Raw genomic sequence first — 18604 nt, 5'->3', positions numbered from 1 at the left:
GAGACCCAGGAGGTGAAGCCGTGTGAGCTTCTTGCCCTGAACAAGTCTGCTCCGAGGGAGAGGAGGCTCCCCAAAGTCCTGACTGGCTTTGTGGGGAGCAGTTCCAGAGCATCGTCCGGGGACTCCGTGACACTAGGTCCCACCCCGGCGCATGCAAAAATGCCAAGATCACCATGAGAGCAACAGGCTTGGGGCCTTTGTATGTGGACCTGCTCGGGCACCTGTAAAAGTCACCCCAGGAGCAAATAGCTCCTGCGCCCAGCCCTGGGACCCTGACCTGCAGCCAGGAAAACCAGCCTGGGCATTTCCCAACAATCGTGTGCGTCACAGCCTCAGGCTGGATGATGGAACCTGCTCCTCCAAACTGTGTGAATCTTTTGCCTCTTCAAAGCGCTTCCTGTTTCAGCTGATCTGACCAAAGGGTCTTTGCTTTGTTTAAATCACTTTTATTGGGCTCATTTAGATTCAACACCTCTAGGCAGTGTGTGTGTGTGTGCGGGGAGGTTGGAGGGGTAGAGGGGGCTTGAAGTCCGTTGGTAAAACATTTCGCTCTGCTTCTCCCCAAATGCCTCTCCCCGGGAATGACAGGGTCTTGCAAGGGACAGCGACCTCAGATCCACCTGCGCCACCACCAAGTGTGCCCCAACCGGGCAAACAGTCCAGCTGGCACGGCAGGCGACCTATATACCACCCCGCCCTCCCAGACACATAGTGAGATCCCAGCCGGGACAACCACTGCAGGACTGGCTGCCAGCTCACAGCATGTGGCATGGCCATGCCATGGGGCAATCAGTGGCCAGCACGGAGCCTCGCCACGTCCCATCAGCACCGGCACTACCCTGGTGCAGGGTCTCCGGCCGGTGCCACCTTTGGATTCACGTTTCACATTTCAAGGACTCGTGCAGTTTCCTGGAAAAGAACAAATTACATGGAAAGCAAACAACAAACATGAAAATGAAGACGTGTCCGCACTGCGAACGTTGACCTGGTGCCTGGCAGCGAGTCCATAAATACCTCCCTGGGCCCGTATGGCAGGACTCTGCTGGTGAGCACACGCCCCCGGGGCCCTGCCACACACTGGCCTTGTGGCAGGGCACTGGTCCCTTCCCCTCTCTGGGCTCGCGTGTTCCCTTTGGCTTGTCTGACTGCACTGTCGGCTCTGCAGGCAAGGGCTGTTCTCCCAGCTCCGTGTGCAGCTCCTAGCACAGCAGAGCCAATGATCCTTGCCATGACCTTGAGGGGCTACCGTAATAAACAATACCAGCCACGGGCAACAGCTGCTTCCCTGCAGCCGGCTCAGCGGGTTTTGTTGGTATTCACTCTGATTGCTGGGGGAGTGGGAGCAGCACGCATGAGGTCTGTAGCTCCTGCCCAGCCTCGGTGGGAGAGCCGCTGTTGGCAGAGGTGGGGCAGATACACGGGAACCCCGTGTCTCGCTCTCCTAAGAGCGTTGGCCACTATCTGAAGCCACCTTCCTTCCAATCCAGGTGATTTAGTTCTATCAATCAAAATTTGCTGGGAAAAGAGTCCTTCACTTTAGCTTCGGCTTGTTCCTCTGTTAGAAGTTCAGGGCAGCAGGTTCTTGTGTTTAAAACCTTTCTTTCCCTGACACCCTCTGTGACCTTGGGGTCAAGTGACTTGAGCCACTAACCCGCTAAGTGCCTCAGTTTCCCCATCTGTAACAGGGGTTAATGATACTGACTCCTAGCAGGGAGGGCTGGGGGTGGCAACTATGTGGCTTACTAGTGTCTGCAGAGGGCTTCCCAAGGCTAGGGTAGCAAAGGCTCAGCCGTGGGTTCCAGACCTGGAGCAAATGTTGCCCAATATTGTTGCATAGCTTGGGTAGCAGGGACTGTCTCCTTGCATCCAGTTCTCTCCCTCGGGCACAGCGTCCACAGAATCAGAGCTCTGGTCCACCCCACCCGTCTCCGGTGAAGCAGGTGGAATAGCCAGGTGCTCTCTGCAGCGGGTGGCATCCCTGCGGTGTGGTTTAAAGAGTTCCCTGTAGGATCCTCTGCGGGGAATGCAGCTCCCTGCCCCCCAGGCCTTGTGAGGCACAGGCAGGGAGTCACAAGGGGGGAGCAACACCTGTGGCCTGAGTCTCCAAAGTGGAGACCGGATCAGAGCCTGCAGGGGCTGTGGCTAGCAGGAAGTCAGGTGGTGGCACGTGACCCCTCCTGGCTGCTCTCAGGCCGTGTCAATGCTGGCAGGGTTCTCACACAGCTCAGGCACCCCCCATCCTTCTGCGTTGTCATTGTGTCCCCTGGGCCCTGCACCCACCCTGTCATCGCAGAGGAGCATTGAATCCAGGGCTGGGTTCCCGAGGCTGTTTTCACTGCAAAAAAGTGCGTTCTTACATCAAGCCAGTTCCCCCTGGCGGAGACGAGGCGCTGGCATTCTGAGCTCAACGTGCCCCCGTCTCTGGTGAAACCCCTCCTCTGGGGCAGTGATGATGAAGCCTGAAAGCTTGTGTCCCTTCTCTCTCCTCCCCTGCTTGTGAAGGGAACTGCCCCCATGTCCAGCCCTGGCTTCTCCGAAGAGGAGAACGAGGTCGTTGCTTGCCCTTGCCTTGAAAACGCTCCTCCCAGCATGGCTGGGTGAAGTTCAGAGCTGGCTGGATTCCTGCAGCGGAGGCTACAGAGGGAGGGCGTCACAGCACAGGAAGGGCATTTGCAGTTTGCCACTTGACTGGTCTGTTTCGTGTCCCCTTGTTGTACTTTGTGTCTTGGCAGGTGGTGAGGAGTCAACCCGCTCTGGCAAAGGGCAGGAGGAGATAACCTTCGCGGGGAGCGTCCAGGCACTGAGCGCCACCAACTCAAATTACCAGGCTGGCTTAGGCAGAGCTCAAGGCCAAGTTACCTGTAAAGCTCTGCTAGAGTTTGGCAAATCAGCAGAATTTCTCACCTGCTAGTGCCAGGAACCGTCTCTGTGTATAAAGGGCTTTCAGTTAAGTCAGCACAGCTCATGTTTGCTTGTGCTGAAACCGAGGTGTTTGGTACAAAAATCTCCCTGAGCGGGTTAGATTTGGTGTTATGATTAAAACCAAATCTTACCTCATTTCGTGGTACCATTTCCGCTGGGGATTTTCCAGAGGACCTGGGGGAATTGGACTTGTAAATCTGACTCCTGTGACAGGTCCCAGGCAATAGAGAGAGAAAACCGCAGTTCTGCTGCATTTCTTAAAAATCAAGGGGGCTTTCTAGTCTATTGCGCAGTGCCAGCATTTCACCACGTTTCTTTGGGCAAATGCTTCTTCCTCTGCACGACTGATTAGTTTAAGCTGTAACTGCACTTGGAAATGGACCGTGCTACAGCCTGTTACAAGCAGCGTGGGTTTCTGTATCCTTCCACTCTCCGAAACTGGGCTAACAATGTCCAGGAGAAAACAGGGGCCCGACCCAGCCCTGTTATAGCCCAAATCAGTCAGGATAAAATCCACTTTGGAATAGTTCAAACCCTCCACAGAGCTGGGTTCCAAAACCAGGCAAATCTTGTGTGTGCGTGTGAGGATGTGTGTGTGTGTGTGTGAGAGAGAGAGAGGGGATGTGGATGTGTGTATGTGGATATGTGTGTGTGAGGGTGTGTGGTGTGCATGTATGGCTGTGTCTCTGTGTGTGTGAGGGGATGTGTGTGAGGGTGTGCGTGTGTGTGTGTGTGTGCGCATGTGAGGTTGGGTGTGTGTGTGTATGTATGTGGATGTGTGTGTGTGAGGGTGTATGGGGGTGTGTGTGTGTGTGTGTGTGAGGATATGTGTGTGTGTGTGAGAGAGAGAGAGAGGGAATGTGTGTATGTGGATGCGTGTGTGTGAGGGTGTATGGGTGTGCATGTGAGGATGTGTCTGTGTGTGTGTGTGTCTGTGTGTGTCTGTGTGGGTGTGAAGGTCTGCGTGCGTGTAGTATGTGCGCTTTCTTATTTCACCAGCACATCTTCAAAGCGTATGTGGTTGCAGCTGTGCTGTTCCCCTTTGCTGACAGCCTGAGCCCAGGCCGCGGCCACAACAAGTAGGAGACCTCGCTCGTGACATGGCAGCTCGGCCCTGTGGCTGTGGAAAAGGTTTGCACGGCAAAGGCAGAAAACAAAATGCCGGGCACACGCAGTGGAAAAATGTTGTTTGAACCAAACATGGAGCTTTAAGGATCCTGAAATCAAAGGAACCTGCAGCTTTTAACAAATGCTGAGCTAACCAGCCCTGGTCCCTTGACAGCGACTCCTGCCGCCCGCGCCTAGTCTTGCAGTCCTGGAGCCGCACTTTGCCCAGACACTCTGGCTTGCAGAACTGGACTCTGCTTGAGATGAACTTTTTTATTCCTAGAATTGTTTCCTGCTTTCCCCTTCGGTGTCTGTGAGTGACTGGTGGGTGCTGACTCCCCGGGCACAGGGCGCAGCTCTCCCGCTTGGGCCCGGCCACACAAGCACGGGAAGGTCTGCAGGTTCAACCCCATTTCCAAGGAGTGCTGTGTCATTGGCCCTGGCTGCAGCCTTCTGTGCCCAGTTCCTTCCCTGGAGTCCCAGGGAAAGGCTCAAGTTCCTTTTGCAAGTGACAGCTCGTAAATGAATATCAAACACAACACACTGCGAACAGCAGAGAGCATCCTGGGAAAATCCTGCTTCCCACAATGTGCCCCGCTCAGCTGGGACATGCTGTCCTGTCTCAAAGGAGCAGAAATCTTTGCCCTCCGGGCCGGCGCCTGCCGCCTTGGCAAAGCCACTGGGCCTGGGCTGTGCGGGGAGGGGTTTCGGGGTGTCTGACTGAGGCTGCCCTGCTGCTGCCTGGGTCATCTGGCAGGAAGGTGGAGAGGGCCAGTGGGAACGGCACTGAGGTCGGACTCCCACCCCAGCTGATGTTCACGGAGTCTGGAGGAAGCTGAGTGAACGGCAAACGGTTTAGGGGTGTTTCTCCCAAGGGCAAGTGACTTCTGATGGCCTTGGTCCATAGGCCTGTGCATGTGTGTGTGTGTGCACACGTGTGTATCCGTGTGTGTGTGCATGCATTGTAAGCAGACACGCAAAGCAATATCCAGATATAATTGAGAATCTGCAGGTGGAGCTCAGTGAGGGTCTGAGCACCGTCACGCACAGCAGTGCAAGAGAATCTAAACTTCCCATCCCATCTGATAGGGCCGTATGTTCGCTGCCCTGGCTCAGGCCCAAGGCCCGTCCTGTGCAGGATCCCAGCTGGCCAGTACCACGTGTGTCAGAGGAAGGTGCCAGAGACCTGCAGTCAGCAGCCTCTGTTTCTAACCCCTGTAGTTAGAGAGCAGGACACACCCCGGAGCAGGTTTAATAGCCTTTCTAAAGCTCTTACGGGATTTACTATGATCACTCTCGTTAGTTAGGTATGGGTCTAGTCCCTCGTCAAATCTTGCTAAGATCTTGTCTTCAATAACATCTTGTGGCAATGAGTTCCGCCGTCTAATTATGCGGCCTGTGGAGAATTTCCTTGCATTGGTTTGGAAAGTCTGACCTTTCTGGTTCATCGGACGGTCCCTTCTTCCTGTGTGGTGAGACCGGGAGAGCAGACGCTCCTGAGCTCCCTTCTCTAGACTTACTGCCCGGTCCCCTCTGTGCCCTCCCTAAGGCAAACGATCCCAATGTTTTCAATCATGTTTCTAGGAGACTCTTTTCCGGCCCTGATGATTCTCATTCCTCTTCCCTGAACCCCCTCGAATGCTGCAGTGTCCTGCGTGAGCCGGGGCGGCCAGTGCTGCGATGGCTCCGATCTCCTGGGATCAGGAGGGAAGCCCCTGGAGGTCCTACACTGCCAGCCAGGCTGTATTTTTTAAGGGGAAGCATTAGTGGATCTGACTCCACTGTGTCTGGAATCCCAGAGCAGGGAAAGTGAGGTTGGCAAGGGGAGTAGTTTAGCTGAACTTTTGTGAGCCTCCCAAAAGTGTTGATGAAAGTTCGGGGCCAGTTTGTGGGCTGGTTGGTTGGTGCGCTGGAGCTGCCCTTTGCCCTCTGTGCCCCTGCAGGACATCAGTGGGGAAGGGCAGCCCCACTGCGCTCCCCCAGCTGTGGGCCCCACAGGGTGCAGCAGCAGCCCCTGAGCCCAAGGCGGTGGGTGTAAGCGCTCGGCCGGCCGGCCTGTCGGTGCCGCTGGAGCTCAGACAATGAAACTTGAGCTTGTTGGACGCGGCGCATTTCCAGAGCGAAAGGAGTTGATGTGCAGGGCCTGGCAGAGCCCAGCGCCAGCTTTCCATGCCACGGGGATAAAGTGCTAGAATGAAAGGGGAAACAAGCGGGGGAGGGGGGAGTCTGAATCAGCCCATCACTGAGAGCCGTCTAGGCAAGCAGGGGGCCGGAGCTCGTTACTGTGTAACGATGCCCGTTAGGCCTCCGGTTGTGTCCTCGTTTTATCCCGGGTGCGAATGGCACAGAAGCATCGCTCCAGGCACCCGCCCTGGCATGGATGGGCACGGTCTTGGGTCTGCCGAACACCGCCCCTGGCTGGGAAGGTGGGTGATTTGCCACCTCCTGCCTCGTTAGTGCAGCCCAGCCGGAGGGTCTCATGGCCCTTCGGGCCTCACTTTTCAGAGGTGGCCCCTAATTTGGGGAAACTTGGGGGTCTCTAAAATTTCCAGCTCTGCAGGATTTGGGAGCCTGGCGGAAGAGCTCTGGGCTGCGCGTCTTTTCTCCTAGGAGTCGGTCCCTATCTGGGACTTGAACCCATGAGCTCTGGTTCGGGAAGCAGCCCCCACGTGAGCTGAAGGAGGAGCAGCGTTCAGCATTAGCAGCAGTAGCACTGCTCTCCCCTTCACCGGGCTCCAACCAATCTCGGGCCAGACGAGGCTGTGCGCCCTCCAACAAGCCTTCCCGTCAAGCTTTTCCAGCGCAGCCCGCATGGCATGCGCCGACTGTGCCAGCATTCAGTGCAGGGTGGCAGCAGGCGGGGCTCTACTAGTCAGTGGGGTTACCTAGGCAAGGGGGAAGAGCCCCGAGATGTGGCCCATCCGGATTCGGACCAGGGATGCAGGGACAGGACGAGCTGACGTTAAACCTTTTTCCCGTGGGGATCAGCCTCCCTTTGAGCTCCGGCCCTGCTGTTCTTGCCCCCAGCTGGGGCTGGCAGGTCTGGGCCCACCGAGACACCCTGGGCAAAGGTTATGCTATGAGATGGGGCCCCTGAGCAGACCCCTCTTTGGCTCCCTGGCCATCTTGCTGGATGCACCCAGAGGAAGGTGAGGAAGGTGCAGCTGTCTCCTTGGCCTGCTGCCTGCTTGGGCCTAGGGGGTATAAATAGAAGTGGGGGGCCAGGGAGGGGAGGAGTTTGTTGTGGTTACCATCCCGGGTAGCGACAGATCTCCTGGGGAAACGCCAGCCGGAGGGACTGTCACAGAGCTCTGGGGCCCAGCCGGCCTGTGGGGAAGGGGTCCTGGGGATGCACAGAGCCTGTCGTGCCTTTCCTGTCAGACGGTGCTGTGCCACGGGCCCCAGCCTCCATCAGCAAAGGGAGCCGCTGGTCCGTAGCTGCGGCCACATCGCCTGGCCCGTGAGCCCTCTGGAGCAGGGCCGGGGGGAGGGAGCCACATGCGGGATGTCAGCGCTGCTGCAGGATATCGCACAGGTGACCCCAACACGTGCTCTGGGTCCTCGTCCCTAGAGGGCAGGAGGGAGGGGCGGGGTGCGTGGGAGGACAGGGGGTGGGGTCACTGGGACAGCCCCTGTTCGGGGGCCAGTTGAACGAGTGCAGCTCGGCTGTCATCAGCCAGTCAATGATAATAAAGCCATGAGTGCAGCACAGCATGCGTCCTAGGACACCCTACAGTAACAGACCGAGGTACAGAGCCTAGCATACCCGAGCAACTCCTCTAATGAAACCAGCCCCTGTGTGCAGCCCTCCAACGAACCACTCGTCATGCCCCCCTGCAGTAACCAGCCGGGCAGTAAAGCACTGTGTCTTTAGCGGTTGTCATTTAAAAACAACAATCAACGCTGAAAAGCTGCTGGGCCGGGAAGTGAGAGGGACCCGGTGACAAAGTGTGAGAAGCCGGAGGAGGGGTGCAGATTGGGGGAGAAGACATTTTTAAGCCAGGTGCTAGAACTAACTGCCCCCCCACCCCACCCCACCCCACCCCATGGCCACACACCGGTGGCCTCGGGTGGGAAGGGGCAGGTTACGTTGAACCGCTGAGGCTGCTTCGGAGAGGGGCTAATGTGCGAACCCATTTGTATCCTATGTACATTCCCAGGACCGAGGCCAACTTTTACATAACAGATGGAAACTTTTATTCAGCCCATTTGGAAAAGGGCTCGGGAGCAAAAGCGTTTTGGAGTCCCGGGGGGAGGGAGCAAACTGGGCACAGAAGAGGAGCCGGGAACTCGCCCAGAAGGGGGCGGTCAGCGGGCCAGTTCGGAGTTGGGCTAGGGGCCAAAGCTGGCTGCTGCCTATGGACCTGTCTCTTGGGGCTGCAGCCGGGATTGCTGGGGAGGTGCCCCTGAGCTGGGTGGAGGGGTCGTTCTGGAGAGGCAGGCCGGGCAGCCGCTGCCCATGGCGGGCAGCTTGGGAAAATCCAGTGGGGACGAGCGGCACTAGAAAGATTTGCATGCGAACAAACTCACTGGTGCCAAGCTCCCCGCAGGGGCCACAACGAAAACTGGGCAGCAGGGAAAGAGACATTTCCTGCGTCCCTCTGTGGCTGCTGCCATCCTGGTGAATTTCCCTCCGGGCCAATGGCTGGAAGAAGGAAGAGGAGGAGGCCTCCGAGTTACGGAGAGGGAGAAAGGCCAGTGCCCGGGGCACTAGCCTGGCACTCACTGGGGTATCAGTTCCCAGCTCTGCATATTCCTCCGGGGGGAGTTCCAATGGGGATATCGGCACTGAGCCGCCATCCGGCATTGTGAGTTGTGTGGCTACCACGGTGAGGGGGGACAGAGACACGCCCAGCCAGACGGGCCGACACACCCTGGTTACGTGCCATGGAGAGCTGTGGCCCTGCATGGGAACTCAGGAGACCTCAGTTCTAGTCCCAGCTCTACAGCTGTTTCACTGTATGGCCTTGGGCGTGGCCTTAATCTCATTGTGCCTCAGTTCCCCCATCTATGAAATGGGAAGAAGGAGCCTGGCTTTCTCCTGCCTATTTGTCTGTTTAGACTCTTCAGCCTTCGTCTGTCTGCACCTGGCCCAAATTTAATACAGATCAGTGAGACTTGTCAGACAGGTGAGGAGGAGGAAATGACTGAAGTGCCATGAAAAGCAACTGAGGTTTCTGGACTTATTAAGCGGCTGGGTGACATTTAGGCAAGAAACAGTGGTTTGGTGAACTGGGCAAATCCCTTCTTTTGGCTGGTGACTGAGGAGCCAGCGCAGCGCTGCTCTAGTGTCTGTAGGCGGCCGGGAAAGCAGCTCACGTTTCCGGCTTCTCTTTCCCCGTTAATGCGCTGTATTAGGGCTTGGTTTAGTGGGCTGGGCCCTCTCCCCAGGGGAAGAGGGAATCACCAGCCACAGCCCCAGGTAACGATCTGAGTCAAAATCTCATGTTATTCTGTCCTGTTTGACACTGCATGTGAGCCGGTGGAGGCAGCGCCCCAGGCTGTCTGGAGCAATCTTCCACTCTGGCCGCGTCTCGGCCATCAACAGGAGGTGGAAAGGTTGGTCCATCCAGGCGCTGATGTCCATGACAGTAGCACCTGCTTAAAGTGATCCCTGTACATCAGTGCTTGGCTGGATTCCCGGGACTCGTCCAACCTGGGACACTTCCCGGGGTGGGGTCTTTGAGGGGGGCATCCATCGCATGGGAACTAGTTGTGGGACCAACGTGCAAATGGGGGTGTCTGTAGCAAAGGCGTCGCTTGGCGCTGGCCTGAGGCTTCGTTTCACACGGGTCACCAGTAGCTACCAGCACACAGCCACAGACCGGAGCAAGCTGCACTGAACCAGGCTTGGCCCAGGCTTCCCTGACGGTTACATGGCCCCTGCAGCTCTGCGTCGGGTGCAGCTCAGCACCACTGGTCTCCCATGCTGCACGGCTGGTGCATTCTGGGAGAGTGAACAGCAGCCCTGCCCTAGCTAGCTAAACGCATATGACGTGCACGTCGGAGCCCCGGGCTGAGTCAATCCTGTAACAAACTCCCTGCGGCTTTGCACCAGGGCCATCTGCAGCTTACCGGCACCTCCGCACAGTGGAGGGCAGGGAGGGGGAGCAGGCCGGGGCTGCACTGGCTACAGTTCCTGGATATCGCTCTGCAAGGGTCCTGCTCCAGGCCGCCCGAAACGCTGCTCCCCGCTGACTGCTCCCCTCTCTCCCTGACCTTCTGATTTTACAGATAAGGAGGAGATCGACCACCCCAACAACAGCTTCAGCCCATGTAGCATCCAGGACCGGAAGTGTCTCCTGAAGCAGCAGGCAAAAACCCGCGACCGGGTGAACAGCGGCGTGAAGATGAGGAGCAACGGGAACTCGCATCATCGGGAGGAGACGAGGCAGATAGTGAGATGCCCCTTCCGCTACCTGTGGCTTGGCGACTGCTGCTGCCCGGGCCTGTGATCAACTCCCTTCACCCCTAATGCCCTGGCGCCTCTCTGTGCCCACAAGTGACTGGTGTTTGGGGCTGCAGAGGAGGCCCCAGCGGGCGGGTCTCTTGTGCAAGCAGCCAGCATGGGGTAGCTTTGGTTTGCCAGGGGTGCGCTGTCCTGTTACCCAGTGTCCTCGCTCTTCACCCTCCCTGCGCCCCAGAGAAGGAAATTCCCCACTGGGGGCGGGCAGTGCAACCCCCAACACCGACACCGACGAAGGGGAAACGAGCAACGTCCCCCCTGGTCCCCAGGCGTTGCAGGGGCTAAAGCAGGGAGTGGGGGTCTCCAAACACCCAGGGGGTATTGTACCCTCATGCCTGGGGTGGTGGTTTGCAGCCATCCCCTCCCCCAGGGAACCCTTGGGAGGAAGCTCAAGGTGCCAGGTATTATTAGTGGCTGCCACATGGCGGGTATCTGGCAATTGATAGGAAAGGGGAACTCCAGCCTGTCTGGGCGGAAGGAAGGAAGGGGTCTTCTTCCTCCCCTGAGTTGGGCTCCGATCAATGCTTTCTGTGCAGGCCCAGGGGTCGTGCCAGAGCGAGCTGCACCGAGCACTGGAGAGGCTGGCCGCATCCCAGACCCGCACCCACGAGGACTTGTACATCATCCCCATCCCGAACTGCGATCGCAACGGGAACTTCCACCCCAAACAGGTACGGCCTGCGCCCCCATTGCCAGCAGGATCCCTGGCCTAGGGGTTGGGGACAGGGACAGGTCGAGAGGGGCACACACCCACTGTACAGCTAAGGCTGTAGCCAGCCCAGGGCCGGACGTGTCTCTCTGCCAGCCCAGGGTTGGACGTGTCCCTCTGCCAGCCCAGGGCCGGACATGTCTCTCTGCCAGCACAGGGCCGGACGTGCCTCTCTGCCAGCCCAGGGTTGGGACGTGCCCCTCTGCCAGCCCAGGGTTGGACGTGTCCCTCTGCCAGCACAGGGCTGGACGTGTCTCTCTGCCAGCCCAGGGCCGGATGTGCCTCTCTGCCAGCCCAGAGCTGGGCGTGCCCCACTGCCGGTGCAGCAAGGACTAATCAGAGCCTCCTGTCTCATGCGCAGTGTCACCCAGCCCTGGATGGGCAGCGTGGGAAGTGTTGGTGTGTGGACTGGAAAACTGGCATCAAGCTGTCGGGAAGCCCTGAGCTGAAGGGCGACTTGGATTGCCACCAGTCTGTGGACGGCGTTCGAGAGTGACTCGGTGGTAAACGGAGGACAGGGAGATTTCCTTGGCGACCGGCCGGGGCTAAGCCAACCCGTTGGTGCTGTTTCTGAGTGGAAAGGAAGGGGACATGACCACAAACAAACCTCGCTGGGTTCGGGGGATGCCAAGATGTGCTAATGCCCTCGTGGAACTGCTGTCGCGCCCCCTGTACCTCAGAGCCGCTCTGCCCTGCACCACTTGATTTGGACATTGCAATTCTACCCTGGGCTCTGTGCACGGATGGGGGCACATCCTGGGTGAAAGGGGGGTGGGGTTAGGCCTCCAGGCCAACATGACCACTAGCAACGAGTAACTCTAGGGACGTCACACTCAGGGGTAAGTTACCCCCCAGCCTCTCCGGCCCCGGCCACTTGCCAGCCTCCCGGTGTGACCCCCTCCCCCAACTCCCCACTTTGCTCTCGCTCGCCCCGGCCAGCGAGGGCTCCCTGGAGGGCTGTCTCTGGGGCAGGCGCTGGGATGCGCTGCAGCGGCCGGAGGGAAGGAGGGGCTCATTTGAGATCACTTTGCCAAAGTCCCATGACAGAGAGCAACAGACACAGGCCCCCAGGGTCGCCTCAGTGCTGCCGCCGAGCATTTGCCTTATAAAAGACGCTTAGTCCTGGCCCCACTCAGGGTGGCAGTAGGACTGTTGGAGTCGCAGCCCTGCCCCCCACTGCCCCTGTTTTTTCCATATGGTTTCACCATAAGGTGTGCTAGGATTTCCCTGCAGTTCCATGCCCTTTCTCCCGCACCCGCATGGGGCTACAGGCTTGTATCTAGGGCCCCAGCACTGGGAGCCATGTCATTGCATCCGAATCTCCGCTCTCATTTGCCAAAAGAAGAAGTGAGTTGCTACCCTCGTGATGGCAGAGAAACGCGCAATGATATGACCCAAGTGCTACTTACGGCTGCAGTGAGATCTTCCTGAGTCTTCAGAGAGCCTGAAACAAGAGCTCGGAGAGGGGGGCCTACTCTGCTCATTTCAATGGGGTCTTAACTCCAGGCCCTGCCAACCCCACCCCAGCAGAGGACTATGTATGGCAGGAAGAGACGCGTGCAGTGGGCTGGTTCCCCCAAACAGATACACCCCGGCAGGTCAGGTAAGTACTAAGGGGGAGGGGGGAGGATTGCTGCCATGCCTGCCTGTCAAGGGAGGAGGAGAGCCCCAGCCCTCCCCAAGAGGAGGACTAATGGGCTGCCCACCAGACAGTCCATGTGTGGGTGATTGGAGGGGCGAGCCAGGGGAGGCCCCTTGTTGCAATGTGCCTGGGATCCTGAATTGCGTTGATATGGCCTGTTGACACACAGGGCAGCATGTATCTGTGTCAGTGACGTATGTGTGGGTGGGAGCAGGAGACATTTGAGAAGGTCTCAGGGAGGCAGGTAGCAATGGACACAAGATCTCTCTCTCCAGCGTTTCCTGACTCGTCGCTCACACTTACTGTGACCCCCACAAGATCTGCCTCTCAGAGTCCCTGCAGTCATGCGATTCGGGGAGAACTCTTCCGTGCTGTTACCAAGTGGGACATTTCTCGCCCTGCTGGCTGCAGGGACCAGCCTGAACGGGTGACCCAGGGGCACCCGAAAGGCTGCAAACCCAGAAGACAAATAAAACGAGACCCTAACCGATCGCTTTTAGATCTCCCTTTTTTAAAGCCAGCCTTGCGGTGTTTTGAGGCCAGCTGCCTGGTGTTGGGCTGTGTGGAGCTGGCTCCACTGGGTGCAGCGAGGCCCCCGCGCTCAGCCATGAGAACGTATGGGGTGGGGGGAATCGCAGGCTTATTTCTCAGCACAGCCCAGGAACGTGGTTGCCCCTCCCCCCCCAATGGGACCTTCCTTCTTATTCAGAGCTAAGGCAAAGTTTCCCCTGCAAAGTCCTGGTCTGCGGGAGCAGATGGACAGTGGGTGCTGGGGACTGGCCGCCTCGGAGCTCTCCCGCCCCCTCTAATGGCAGGTGGACGCGTGTTGTGTCTAGGGTTGCCAATTTTCTAGTCGCACAGAACTGAACACCTTAGCCCTGTCCCTTCCTCATAGGCCCTGCCCCTTCCCCGAGGCCCCCCCACGCACTTCATTCCCCCTCCCTCGGTGGCTCGCTCTCCCCCACTCTCAGTGACTTTCATTGGGCTGGGGCAGGAGGTTGGGGTGTGGGAGGGGGTGAGGGCTCTAAATCTAAATGGGAGTGCGGGCTCCGGGGTGGGTCCAGAAATGAGGGGTTCAGGGTGTGGGAGGGAGCTCTGGGCTGGGGCAAGGAGTTGGGGTGTGGGAGGGGGTGAGGGCTCTGGTGTGGGGGTGAGGGCTCTGGGGTGGGGCCAGGGATGAGGGGTTTGGAGAGCAGGAGGGGGCTCCGGGTTTGGGGGGCTTTAGGACTGGGGCAGGGGGTTGGAGCACAGGCTTACCTCAGGCAGCGCAGCCGGGGGGCTAAGGCAGGCTGCCTGCCTGTCCTGGCACAGCGCTGTGCACGTCCCGAAAGCAGCAGCAGGTCTGGCTCCTAGGCATGGGGGCCAGGAGGCTCCATGCGCCACTGTCGCCCGCAGGCACCATCCGCCCAGCTCCCATTGGCCGGGAACTGGCCAATGGGAGTGCGGAGCCGGTGCTCGGGGCTGGGGCAGCGTGTGGAGCTCTGTGACCCCCCTGCCTAGGAGCTGGGCCTGCTGCTGGCCGCTTCCAGGGCGCAGTGTGGTGCCAGGACATGTAGGGACTAGCATGCCTTAGCTGGGCAGCACCGCCGACGGGACTTTTAACGGCGTGAGCTGCCAGGGTCCCTTTTCAACCCGGCGCTCTGGTCAACAACCGGACACCTGGACACCCTGGGTGTCGCTACAGATCCGCTGTGGCTCTGGCCAGGGGTCCCGGTCACACTGTCACAAGAAGGCCCCGTTTCCATGACATGCAGCTCCTTGGCCGGTAACTGTGACGTCTCCACCAGGGCTAGTAAAGCTGCATTGTGGGAATGTGGGGCTGGAAGGGGCCTCGAGAGGTCATGTAGCACCCCCTCCACCCCCGCTCTGAGCCGAGATCATCCCTCCCAGGGGTTTGTCCGACCTGCTCTTACAAGCCTGGCAGACAGTCACCAGGGTGCGTGCTGAACTCCCCTGAGAGCTAGGAAGTGGCTAGGGAGACTTTCCCATAAGGCAACGGCTGCCTGAAATCCCTTGGCGAGAGCTCGTGCAAGCCCAGACTCACCAGCTGGAGAGCCAGGCCCCGAAGCAGCGCTCCCCCCTCAGCCCTGATCCCGCATGCCCAGCCCCAGCCCCCTCTCAACTGAGCTGAGCTGAGCTCTCTGGCGTGGGGGCCCCGGTCCCTGCTCAGAAAGAGCCGGAAAGCAGGAGCAGCAGCTGATTTGTCTTGCGGGGGGAGCGATAGTTTTTCTTAATCTCTATATTTCCCTCTTGCTCCTTTCACCATTTAAGCCAGACACAGCAGCCAGCCAGGGCCAGTCGCTGCTGTTCCCGCGGCCGGGTCAGAGGGTGAGTGAAGAATGAGCAGAAATGGCCCCACTGAAGCCAAGGTTTCCGGCCTCCTTGTAGCTTTTTGCCTCCGACCCTCAGGGGGCGGAAACTGGCCCCCCGGGCATGGGGCTCTGCTCTCGGCCAGTTGTGGCCGTGTTAGCATCTCCTCAGTACAGTGAGCTCGTTAGGAAGAGCAGACGAGGACTGAGGGCGAGAGACTTTGGGGCCAACTGGAGCCAGTTCTGGGGGGATTCTATTTAAAAACGAGCTGAAATGGGCGAAAGCAGAAAAAACTCTTTCAAATTTATCAAAACGAAACATTTCGATCAACCCAGAATTAAATTTTTTTTGGAATTTTGCTGCACGAGACATTTAATTTTTGGTCGGTTCTATTGCAGAACAGCAAAAATGCCAGAGTCATGGAATTTTCCATGAAATGGAAAATCCAGGCTTTGCCCAGCTATGAATAGCAGTGAGATTTTTCTGCCTTGCCTACTAGCGAGACGTGACCTAGGTTTTTAAAAAGTGAGGATTATCTGTGGGAAAGCACAAGTGCTGCTGTGAATGGGGATCTATTACAGAATGGGGGGGGAGAGAGAGGGCACTGGGTTTAGCTGTATGTGTGACGAGGTGCAGTATCTTATATCCTGTGGCAGTGAGTTCCGGAGTCAAAGCACCAGCTCAGGTCCTGGCTTAGAGCTTCCAGCTCTTCGCTGGAAGTTACATTGTTCCCATGGAATACGGCGACTGGGGAAGTTCAGGGTCGCGGTGGGGGGATCTCTCAGGTAGCCAGGACCAACCCCACGGAAAGCTTGGACTATCAGGCAAGGACCTTGAACTGGGCTCTGTATTTCAGTTTGTTGTTTGGCTTTCCCCGTTTGTGTAACAATGACTTGCAGTGTAAACAGCACGTGCACACACACACACACACACACACACACACACACACACACACACCCCCTCCCCGTTGCACCCCCCACTGCACACACCCTTCAGGTGGTCGGGTTTGAATTTGGTCAGCTTCCAGGATGGGGCAAAGAAGCATTTAAAAAGAGCTCTAAGGAGGCAGAACAAGCCAAACCCCACGCCCTGACCCACACCCGCCTCCCTCATTGTGGAGGCATTGACAGGCGTGTGAAATGTTCCCCAGAGCGGGCACGTTTCGCACTCATTTTGCACGAGTTATAGATGAGTTGCAGAGTGTGTGTGGTGGGGGTGGGAGGGTATCAGACCCAGAGTTTATTATTCTGTTTCTTTGTCAGCTCTCACCTGTCCGCCCACCCACCTTCCCATAACGATTAGCTCAGCCTGGGGGGGTTGTTTTCCCACCTAACCCTGGAGCGAGAGGCCATCCTTTGCACCCCAGAAAAGGAGAGGGCTGCCAGGCGGCTTCTCAGGAATGTGTGTGTAGGTGTGTATTTGTGAATGGAGCCGGGCTGGGTGAGTGTGTGTTATTGTGTATGTGGGGCATGGGTCATTAGGTAAACATGCCCCCCCTGCCCCCCATTCCAGAGTGGAATGAGTCTCTCCCTTCAGCCAGCCTATGGCTTTTCCCCATCACCCCCTTCAGGCTGCACCTGATTCCAAACACATCCCAGCCCTCCTGCTAGCCCTGGAAATCAGGGGCAAGTTCAGGCCAGGAGGCATCACAGGCTTAGTTCGCTTGTTGACTCTGGTCAGAACAGCGATGCAGGAAGGGCCCTGCCACGGGCAGCGTTTCTGAGGTCAGGCTGCTGCCCGGAGGCTTGTGCTCCTGCAGCCTTCCAGGGGCTCTGGGAAAGCATCTGTTGTGCCTGGTTCATTGGCATCTGAGCCCTCACTGCTGGTGGCCACAGAAAGAGGCTGGACTTGCAGAGCCTGCAGGAGTCTGTGGTGCTGGCAGCCTTGAATTCTAAACTGAGCCACTTTGCTCGGGTAGCCCTCGAGTGGGACGCGCAGGGGCCCCCACGGCCCCTCGCTCAGGGCTCCCTCGAGCAAACCCGGGTGAACAGTGAGCCCCGGCCCTGGAGAATTCTGATCAGCAGCATATAGTGGACTGTGGGGTGTAGCCGATCCCCGGGGCCAGCCACTGTGGGGTGACCTGGTCTCGCCAGCACACCATGAAACCACCACTTAAATGAGGACAGAATCGGGCTGCCTTTGGAGGGGAGGCGGGGGAGGGTGTATTTTCCAGGAGGTTCCTGTAACTCAACCCAGATCCTATCTCCCCATAACACTGGGTCCTTGTTTCCCATCACACTTCAGAGTTCCCCATTGGCTCTGCCTGGATGTCCCTCGGCTCCAGACCCGAATGGCTCTGTGCTGCTGAGATCACAAGGGTAGGGAGTTACCTTCGCCCACTGCATTATTGCTGGCCTTGAAATTCAGCCCTGGGCAGAGGGCCAGCACCAGGCCTCCGTACCACGCAGGGCTCCAGTGGGACTTACGTGCTGCTTAGAGCTTGGGCCTTCTGCGCTGGGGGGAGGCCACCCTCTGAGTGTCACAGGACCCACTCAGTTGCACAAGGGCTAAATCTCTCGCTTTTCCACTTCTGGCATGTGGGGATATTCTGCTGGGTTTCTCCTGCCATCCTTTTCTTTCCCTGCTTTCCTGGTGATCCTCTGAGTGACCTACTGGGCTGCAGTCCATTTAGGAACCTTCTATGGGACAGCACGCTCAGCAGCACAGCGGGTGACTCCTCCGTGGACTTAGCTGATACATTCAGCATCATAGCAGGTGTCTTCTGCCTGGACACACCTGGTACAGTTAGCTTCATACCTGGTAAATCCTACCTGCTGCATTTAGCACCATAGCAGTTTTCTTCTACCTGGACACACCTGGTACCGTTAGCTTCATAGCAGGTAAATCCTACCTGCTGCATTTAGCACCACAGCAGCTTTATTCTATCTGGACACACCTGGCACAGTTAGTTTCATAGCAGGTGCATCATTGCTAGATGTGCTTAGTACACTCAGTAGCACAGCCGAGATGGACCTGCCATGCCTGGCCCCATGTATTCCCTCTGGATACACTCAGGACACTTTCCAGACCCAGAGTAAGAAAAGACTCTCCTAGCTGGTTTCCTGAGCAGAGGGAAAGCACCTTATAAAAGCGACAGGCTTTCCCATGTAATGGTAGCCTGACCTAAAAGCTGGTCTCTTTGGAAAAAAGGGAGCCTGGCATCTTGTGAGGGCATTACATTTTTGGTTCATTATAAAGCACCCTGGCATGAAGGACTCGATCCTTGTATTGCATCTCCCTTTAGTTTCATGCTGTATTTACACATGCTCATTATACAAGGATAAGGCCAGCTAATTTCCTCCTCGGGTTCTGCACCCATGTGATTTCTTGTTGTTTGCTCTTCTGACGGCTCCTTCAGCGCCTCGCTCTGAGCCCCTCTCTATGGAGAGGCCATTGCTTCTTTACACAGTAAACTTGAAGCTTTATATTGTCAAAAAGACAAGCAGTA

At 57.6% G+C, this 18604-nt stretch overlaps 1 protein-coding gene across 2 annotated transcripts in view; it reads left to right on the top strand.

Moving 5' to 3' along the window:
* Positions 1-13409, top strand: part of IGFBP4 (insulin like growth factor binding protein 4) — a 30188-nt gene extending 16779 nt beyond the window's left edge. The window contains exons 2-5 of one of the 2 annotated variants that reach the window (XM_032788983.2): positions 10264-10427; positions 11032-11166; positions 11566-11707; positions 13122-13409. In XM_032788983.2, coding sequence (XP_032644874.1) covers positions 10264-10427; positions 11032-11166; positions 11566-11700 — 434 coding nt within the window. In that variant the 3' untranslated portion in view covers positions 11701-11707; positions 13122-13409. Of the gene's footprint in view, positions 1-10263; positions 10428-11031; positions 11167-11565 lie in introns of both variants that reach the window. The other variant, XM_032788982.2, reaches the window with a different exon arrangement.
* The last annotated feature ends 5195 nt before the right edge of the window (positions 13410-18604 follow it).

The sequence above is a fragment of the Chelonoidis abingdonii genome, chromosome 21, assembly GCF_003597395.2.
Source record: "Chelonoidis abingdonii isolate Lonesome George chromosome 21, CheloAbing_2.0, whole genome shotgun sequence".
NCBI classification, from domain to species: domain Eukaryota; kingdom Metazoa; phylum Chordata; order Testudines; family Testudinidae; genus Chelonoidis; species Chelonoidis abingdonii.
The sequence above is the reverse complement of the archived record's forward strand: the minus strand, read 5'-3'. Positions and strand labels throughout refer to the sequence as shown.